Genomic DNA, 9266 nt, shown 5'->3' with positions numbered 1-9266 from the left:
GAGGAGTTTTCTACAAGCATCTTGCCATTTTCACTGCTTTCCTACTGCCTTCTCCCAAGCATCCATGACCTGTTTATCACAGATCCACACTTCTGACACCAATTGATGCCACAACCCAGAAGGATTACTCGGCTTGTGAGTATGCAAAGATTGCAACTGTTTGTAGTATGCCTGACTCTGTCATGCACAAGGACACAGAGGATTTATTACCTATTTTCTCTTAATCATTACAGTTTACTACTATCAAGGCAAGTATAGTTACAGTTGGCAAAACAAGTACTCTACAAGATACTACAAATTACTGCCAGAAAGCAAACAGGGATTTCCACAGCAGCTGCAGTCAATTCTAGCATCAAGTCTGTATTTCAATTTACACAGCCTATGATATACCACCACCTCATGCACAGTTACAGCCTTGCTTCTCCCTGTCCTTTGTCCTGGCCAGCCTCCACCTACAGCCCTGCACGCTCACAGACAGGCTGTGGCTCTCATCAGCTTACAGAAAGTGCTCAGAGGCCACATGGGTCATGTAGGAACAGAGAACCAAGGCTGAGGACAAAGCCAACCCAGTTTTAATTTCTTGCAGCATTCAGAGCAGTCCTTGTCACTGTGGTACAGACTGACCAAGATCCACCAGCATGGTTACAAACAAACAAACAAACAAACAAACAAACAAACCATCCAGCATGTCTAGCCCACAGCCCAATCACCAGTCTTCCAAAACAGACCATTCCCTGAGACAGTGACCTCCAAAAGTCAGATCTGAAAACAAACTTCCTCTGGGTGTTTCACATTCCTTTGGTGCTATTCTCTAAACGCAATGTTTGTGTCTCTTACTAAAAAAATCCACAGCAACAGGCTTTCCACATAAACTTAAAGGGAAGTGATTCAGTTATTTTTCTGGGATTAAGTTTCAAATAAATTTTCATAGACTAGGCTATGGAAACTATAATATGACCTGTTAGCTAACCATTAAAAAAGCAATGTTGATACTGTGACATACAAATAATACTTTTAAGGATGACGCTGGTTTAACTTGGCTGGTTTTAATTCAGCAGTGGGTTTATCAAGATTTTGCAAGAATTTTAAGTCTGAGTAAAGCACTGTATTTATGCAGTTCTACTGATTTAAGTGCCCTGGCTGGGTTCTCTTGACACAGATACCCACAATCTCAAGACACAGAGTGGACTTTGCACACAAATATCAGCAGCTACGTAACAATTCCTTAGTGGTTCCAGCTTGTGCTGGTCTCACAGTTCTTAAGAACTACTGCTCAGAAATAGCAGCAAGTCATGCTGCTTTCTGCTGCAAGCACTGGCAACACTTGGTCACAATCTTATTTCACTATGAAAAGAGTGATTTCCTTACATTCTGTTATAAATCATACTCCAGAATGGGTAAGGATCACAATTTCATATAAATACCTACTGCCAGTTAACATTAAATGGAGAAATTTAAATATAGCCTTATGCCTCTACCAAGGGCTCAATCAGATCACAGAATGAACTGCAAGAGTTTCAGATTCATATATTATGATGCAAATGAGTTTTGTAAATTGTGACCTAGTTCCCATGTTAGGAACAGTTGGGACCAACAGCAGGGACTGTGTGATGAATGCAAGCAGCAGGAGCAAGCAAGGAAATTAACATTTGTTCTTAATTTGAAATGGATTTTTAATCACTTTCAGGTGCCTCAAAGGAAGTGCACACACTTGTTTACTATAATCATTCTGACAGAAGAATGCATATAGGAGGTAACACGTTTTTGTTTTACTAATTGAAATGTTTGCAGCAGTGGTGTCACACGAAGTGCCAGAACACAGCTCTTTCTGGAGGGCACAAAGAAGGACTGTGAAATGAAGTTTCCCAATTGATCCGTTCCTCAGAACTCGCTTTGCAAAGAAAGTGAGTTGCACGTACCCTCTAAAAGTGACTGGATATGAGATCACATTCATCTTTCCAAATCCATTTGCTATTTTTTAAGCAAGAGGCCTGATAAACTCGCTCTCCAAAGAGCCTGCTCAGGGATTTAGCTCCACGGCTGTCAGCCACATGCTTAAACACGATTCAGCAGAGTTAGTGGAAAATACTGAACTCATGAAATTCTGCTTGTGCTCTAACAGTGAGCCCACAACAACACACTGTGCTGAGCTTCAGCCTGAGGCAGCTTTCTGGTAAACCATTGTTTTAAATGAGCTTTAGAATACTGCTTCAAATGTTGGAATGGCATTTAAATGTTTTAAATATACCCAACAGCAAGGGTGTAACTTGTTAAAAACCAGACAGATTTTCATTCTGAGGATTATCTAGAGTTAGAAATTATTGGAAGCTGTAAAAACGGCAGAGCGTCAACGCTCCCCAAAAATAGAGTTTCAGCTCCCTCTGGTGGAAAAGGTCATTTTCTGCAAAAAGGTTTAAGTGAGAAAGTCTTGCTCTGCTACAGGCCTCAAGGCTATGAGATACAGAGACAGCAAACAAAATCTTCTGTTCGTTTTGAAGGACTGGAACTTCTTAGAAGTTGATGTGAAATATCCCATCCCACTGACGGCTGCAGGGTGTCTGAATCAGATACCTCATAATCAACAAGTTCCATCTTCCACAGGGTGGAATTCTCCAGGTGTGAATTATGATACTTAATCCTGCTGAAGCAACTGGTAGCCCCAAGGAAAATAACACACACATCGTTCTAACATTCCCTCCACAACATCTTAAGCCCCACAAGCAGCTGAATCATGAAAGAGCACTTAGTCACTAAAACAGGAGGCATAAAGCAAAGCTCTCAGATCCCAACCTGTGTCCCTTGGTCTTAGAAATCCTGCCTAAGTTAAACCAATCCAAAAAAGCCTCCTCCAATCTCCCGTTTTCACAGACCTGGTGAAAAGCCCAGCACTAATGGAAAAAACCTCACTAAATACAGTTGTTCCCAGTCTAGATGCAAGTGTATTAACAAAAGGACCCAGCTTTCTGTGTGGTCTGAAACAGCAACAGTCCAGAACTGCATCACCACTGGTTTCTGACTTCTTGCTCAAGAAAATTTTCATTGCTATTTGCACCACATACATGCTAGATACACTTTAATCAAAACTAATCATGCAAGGTAGTTCTATTTCTTCTTATTTACCATGTACAGTGGAAAGTAAAGCCTGCAAGTATTCCACCTATTGTAACAAGAAGTCTAATATATATTTTTATTTCATTTAATCAACAGCTGCAGTGTAATTAAGCACACAACTAACTGCTCTGACAAATTCTGTAAACAGAATCATGAGCAACTTCTGCAGTGAGAAACACAAACACAAACCAGGATGACTTTTTATTACACTTCTGCCACAGAACAAAGACATATAGAGCCAGTGAAAATGAAAACAGTAGCAAAAAAGTATTTATTAAACACCACATAATTCAATTTCAGTGTGGCATTAAAACCTGCACTTGCTCCTTGGAAACAGGAGAGCTGAATAAAACTGTGAAGGTGGGGCAGCACATCAAATGTGCAGATGCAGTTTATTAAGAACATAACAAAATACCATTTCCACAGCCAGAAAGAATTTGAGGTGGGGAAAAGAGACGAAGGCAACAACAGCCAAAAAAATACCCTTGGAGTGTTTTGTGCTATGTTTTTCAAACAAGAGATCCCACTAAGGCTAAAAATTTGGCACGAAGTTCTGGGTTCTTACATTCAAATATCAAAAAACAACAATGCCAAGTACAATGTGACCTCTGTGTGTACAATTAAAACAACTTTGTAATAGATTTTTCTCCAAAAGGGCAGTTTTCTACAGGCTGAAGTGTCCAGGTATTTAACTGGACCCCTCATGAGGGCTGCAGCTCCATCAGCTTTGCTCACTGGCTAGGACAGTGTGTGTTTTTCAATCCTCTGCAGGAGCACCAAGCCTGCTCGTGTAGCTCTCCCAGGCCGCCCTCCTGTACTTCTCTGCTTCTTGGACACGGTCTGAGGCTGCCAGGATGCCCCGTCCCACAACAATGATATCTGAGCCTTTTTCACCAATAACCTCCTTGGGGCTTAGGTACTTCTGTCCAAGGTTATCACCTGAAATACAGACACCATTTCTTTTTGTTTGTACAAAACTGTATGTACTAAAAACCTTCAGGGAGGTGCTGGAACATAAAACAGGTCCCCCATCCTAGCTCTCATCCTAACAATCCACAAACAGAACTAGAAATTGCATGGCCAACCAAAAAACATAGGGCAAATTTGACAGCTAGCACCCTCCTTTCTCATGGTTTACCAATTATTATAGATGGAACAGTTACTCAAAGAAGCACCAATCAGGATTACTAAAATAATCCTCAGCCTTCTTAAAGCAGGCAAAACCCCCAAGCATGAATGTAAAAACTTGTGATTTCAGTTTAGTCTCATAAAAATTAACTATTTCAGAGAAACATATCTCTCCTATCTGCTTCAAAGATAACCTCTTCAGTCAGTACAAGACTTTCCATTCACTGATACTGCATCTATATCAATACCAAGTGTTTCAGCTACACTTCTCTATTTGTTTTTTTTTTTTTTACTACTACTGAATAGTTTTACATCTGACCTATCTGAAGACATTTTACATGTTTTCAGGAATGTGCTTTATGGTATGCACAGACCTCAAAACAGGAAAAAAGGTTGTGTAGCCTGCTCACTGCCTTCCAGAGCTCCCAAGCAAGGGATCAGCATATCCAGAAATATGGGAGACAGCCCTTAGTGGGAAACAGACTCCTCTCCTCCCAGCTGAGAACCAGCATCCAAACCCTCTTCAGAAGCTATGTTTTCACTGGAGACTAGATCACTTCTGTACTTACAAACAGAAGTGATATTTCAGAAATAAAAATAATAATCTAAAAATATTTCAGAAAAAGTTACCTCCAGTTTGCAGCTGCACTCCTGGGGTTAAGTGAAGAAATTCTGGTTTATTACTAACTCTAGATCCACATATGAATCCAAAAACAAAATCTGAGTTGTCTTCAGCCATCTGTACCTGAAAAAGATCAGTGAACAATTAAAAATTATATACTTAAAACTCAGCTGGCCTTACAATCTGTTTCTCATCCACCCTCTGACACTTTAAGCTGTGTGAAGCAGGGGTATGAAACACCTCTTGCTTTTCCAATGTAAAGTCACTCCTCCCCTCTGGCAGAAAAGTGAATATTATGTTTCTTTCTATGTTATAAATAATACTGCAAATGGATTTAAACTAATTAGAAATGCACTACTTAAAGAAAGAAATGAAAAAACTAAGGGGAGAGTGCTAATAGAAAATGCAATATGTACAAGAATTCCCAGTGTGAACTCTGACCACCTCACATCACTGGCCTACAGCTGCAACCTTTAAACACCACACAGTCATGTTCCTGAGTCTCCAAGGAAAAAACAAACACCTGTAATAGTTAGAGTTGGAGGGACTTTTGGAAGTGCAAATATTAGAAACACATAAAACCTCCCTGTGACACTTTAAAAGCTTTTAACCCGACACAAGACTGCCCACTTACTGCAGCTTTTGTGTATTCACCCGTTGCAAGGGACCCCTGGGAACTCATCTCTGCCACCAGGAGACAGCCACGCTGGAGAGGGAGACCCACTTCCTTCAGGCCCTTCACAACTCCAGAGCCTGGAACCGCGTGGGCATTGACGATGTCTGCCCAGGACGCGATCCTGAACACGCCACCTGAGAACAGGGCAGGAAGACAGGCAAAGAGTCGTCAGAAATGAGGTAAACAGGGAGACAAGTTAGACAGAAGCAGCTGCACACCTTATCACTGACATATTTAAAAGACAGTTTTACTGCTGAAGCTCGAGTGTTACAAGCTCAGTCCCATCAGACAGTTCTGACAGCTGCCTAACCACCAAGCGTAATCTCAGTTTACCTTTCACAAACACTTGGTAGTGTCTCACCTTTAATATTTACTGAGACATTTATGGTAGCCCAGAAATCTGCTGTCACAGGTGCTTTTCTTCCCTGATAGCATGCAGACCATAAGGGGCATAAGGATCAGGAAAAGAGAGCAGCAGTTCTACAGCTGCAGATGGAGTATCAAAAGAAAGCCATGCTGGGCACACAAGCAGTACAGTAACAGCAGGCAGCGGTTTCTCATGGCACACAACTCAGAAGTACTTACTGAGCACAGCCACAGATTCATAAAAAAGTTGAGGTTGGAAGGGACCTCAGGAGGTCATGCCCTCTCAGCAGGGTTAACTTCAATGCTAGGTCAGATTGCTCAGGGTCTTATCCCCTTGAGGATTTCCAAAGGCTGGAGATTCCACACTCTCTCCTGGCAACCTGTGCCAGTACTGCAGTCACACACACCAGAAGCAAAGTTATAGTAAATCCAGCTTGATGATAATCACCTTCATATTGGTGTTTCACTGTGTTTCCAATATCTGCAAATTTCCTGTCTTCAAAAATCAAGAATTCATGTTGATCTGCGAGCGTTCTCAACTCCTTTACTACCTCCTGGGTGAAATCATTCAGGATGTCTACATGAGTCTTCAGGATGCAGATGCTGGGGCCCAGGGTGGCAGCTAGCTGCAGCAGCTCCTTGGGGCTGGTGACATCAGCAGAAAGGCACAAGTTTGTTTGTTTCTTTTCCATGAGCCTGAGAAGCCTGGCTGCAATAGGATGCACCCCTGGCAGCTGGGCACGAGCGCTGAAGCTCAGCTCCTTGCAGAGCCTCTTCACAGGAGCACCACCATTCTGAGCCACTGCCTCAAACACATTTCCCTCTATGAATTTCTTCACCTTTTCAACCACCTCAGCAGCCACTTCTCCCTGCTGCTGGAGAATCTCCAGCACCCCAGACAAGGTGCACACAGAGTGCAGGCGAATTCCGTGTTCCTCTAGCCTGGCCTTCCCACCCTGCTCCCTGTCCAACAGCACTATGGCATCTGTGACTTTTAATCCTTCTTTCTGAAGAGCTTCTGCAGTTTCCAGTACACTGGATCCACTTGTTACCACATCCTCAATGATCAGGCATGTCTCTCCTGGATTAATGGTGCCTTCTACCATCCGCTTAGTACCTGAAAAATAAAAAGCAAACACTCCACCAAATTAAGAAAGGTCAGACGACCCAAAAAAACCTTAACAGAATCAAAACTTATCACAGTTCTTACCACAGCTCACTCACTGATCTGTAATTCAGTTCATAAAGACTGTTACTTCTCCAAGCTGATAAAACACTACTTTTATGTTTCCAGAAGTTATATTCCATAACAAAACTGATACACTGTTAACAGCACAAATTCAAATGTTTCAATAAGATGACTTCAGAAGTATAGTACTGTCATGACTTGAATGCTCAGACTTACAAAATTATTCTCTTGTTATTTAAAACATCTTTAAGACGGCCAAGTTATTGGCACTCTTCAGCATGACCCCTGTTTTCCACAGGCAGCACTGTTGATATGCCTGTTAGAACAATTAGAAGCGGTAAAGCCTCGAGTGCCTTTGTCCTAACTAACAACAGGCACACATCCATGAAAGGCCTCCTGGGGGCAGCGACAAAGGGATGCCTGGCTTTCCCAGGAGCAGTTAATCGCTGTCACAACTGGCTTGTGCTTCACAAGAAGGAACAGCAAATGTTTCCATGGCTGTCCCACTGCCTGACACAGGAGCAGCTTTTAGTTTTGACAAGTGCACTTTCTAATTACACACTGTTGGAAGAGGATGCGTAGAAATCCAGTTATATGGCAGGTTAATGCTTCAGTCTGCTCTCCCACATCCTTTGTCACAATCAAAGAAATGGTTGAGTAGAGAAGGATCTGCTGCTCACCTGGCTCACTGATTACAGGACCACAGCGTAAGGAAAGAAAAAGGGGTTTGAGAGATAAATGAAGAAGAGACTAGAAAGGTTCCTTTTGGTGTCAATATGCAAAATGCTCTGTTTGAGAGAAAAATGTGGCTCTTGTCTCAGCATGCTGGAGAATCTGAGTTATAAATCCTCATTTCTGGATGAGGCCACTAACCCAGAACTAAGCAAGGGTAACAATGGAAAAAAAAAAGGACATTGCTAAAGAAAAGAAACAAACTCTACAAACAAAACCAAAGAATCAGAAAACACCCTTCAAGAGTCTCCAAATCTCCTACAGCAGGCCTAAAGCTGCAGGCTAAAGAGCAACCAGCTGGGAGAGGCTGATCAGGCAGGAACGCTGTAGGAGGTTTGCTTTAGCGCGGAAAGGGCCGGCTTCGTAGATTGCAATGGTAACCTTAAACTGGAAGGGAGATGCTGTGCCTTACAAAAGAACCACAAATTATATTAAGTCATTTCCCAAATAAGGTAAATTTCAAACTCTTGATTTGAAGGCTTTACCGTAGTCTTTTCCCTCCTTCCTCCGTATGAGCATGGGCACCTGATTTTCCGAGCAGATGATGGTGGCGAGCGGCAGCGCCGTGTACGGAACGCCGCACACACAGTCGTACTGCAGCCCCGCATCCTCGGCTGCCTGGAAAAGAAGTCCTGCAACCTGGAAAGGAAAACCAAACGCTTTTTAAGAGCCAGGCCGGAGCGAACGTGACTAAATCAGTGAAACCCCCTCTGCTGACACGACCCGAGAGCCGACCCTGCGGGAGCCGCGGCAGCGCCGCCGTCCCCGCTGCCCCCGGACCGTGAGGGAGCCGCCACCCCGAGCACACGCGGGGCCCGGGCGGGTCCGGGGCTCCCCGGGCCGCACCTGCCGGAGGAGCCGCGGGTGGGACACGAGGCCGCGCAGGTCGATGTACACGGGCGAGGAGCGGCCGCTCTTCAGCACGAAGTGCCCGAAGCGCAGCGCGCCCGCCCCGCTCAGCACCGCCGCCACGGCCCCCGCGGGCCCCGCCGCCATCGCCGGGCCCGGCGCTCGGAGATGATGCGAGCGGGAGGGGCGCGGGGCGGGCACACGTGTGACACACGGGAGGCGGTCGGTGTGGCCGTCCCGCATGCCCTCCCTGCGGCGGGAACCCCAGCAGCGCCATCCCGGGGTTCCTGTGCCCGTCCCGCATCCCCTCCCTGAGGCGGCAGCCCCTGCGCCATCCCGGGGTCCCTGTGCCCGTCCCGCTTCCCCTCCCTGAGGCGGCAGCCCCTGCGCCATCCCGGGGTCCCTGTGCCCGTCCCGCTTCCCCTCCCTGAGGCGGCAGCCCCTGCGCCATCCCGGGCCCTGCTCCCTGAGGCCCGCTGTCCCCTCCACGATTCCCCGTTCTCTCGTCACCCCATTCTCCGGGAAGCAGAAGCCGCCGGTGCAGAGGGTTTGGTGTGACCCGAGGGTTTCTCGCCGTGCCGGCTCCCCGGGTG

General features: G+C 45.1%; 1 protein-coding gene across 1 annotated transcript; it reads right to left on the bottom strand.

Annotated features, from left to right (window-relative positions):
• Positions 1-3297: 3297 nt before the first annotated feature.
• On the bottom strand, positions 3298-8820 carry UMPS (uridine monophosphate synthetase). Its single transcript, XM_036387081.2, has 6 exons — positions 8671-8820; positions 8310-8463; positions 6352-7020; positions 5496-5671; positions 4870-4984; positions 3298-4050 (listed from the first exon to the last, which is right to left on the bottom strand). The coding sequence occupies exons 1-6, from the start codon at positions 8818-8820 to the stop codon at positions 3869-3871; spliced, it is 1446 nt and encodes a 481-aa protein (XP_036242974.1). The 3' UTR covers positions 3298-3868.
• Positions 8821-9266: the final 446 nt, after the last annotated feature.

This window comes from Molothrus ater, chromosome 7 (genome assembly GCF_012460135.2).
Source record: "Molothrus ater isolate BHLD 08-10-18 breed brown headed cowbird chromosome 7, BPBGC_Mater_1.1, whole genome shotgun sequence".
Lineage (NCBI taxonomy): Eukaryota > Metazoa > Chordata > Aves > Passeriformes > Icteridae > Molothrus > Molothrus ater.
This window is presented reverse-complemented; position numbering and strand designations above follow the sequence as displayed.

Bases quoted from the DNA above. Each gene is read 5' to 3' on its own strand.
- UMPS (XM_036387081.2), bottom strand. From the start codon at position 8,820: ATGGCGGCGGGGCCCGCGGGGGCCGTGGCGGCGGTGCTGAGCGGGGCG. The intron at 8,464-8,670 runs GTGCGGCCCGGG...TTTCCTTTCCAG, and splicing joins ACCCGCGGCTCCTCCGGCAG to GTTGCAGGACTTCTTTTCCA. The intron at 4,051-4,869 runs GTAACTTTTTCT...TCTGTATTTCAG, and splicing joins AGTGCAGCTGCAAACTGGAG to GTGATAACCTTGGACAGAAG.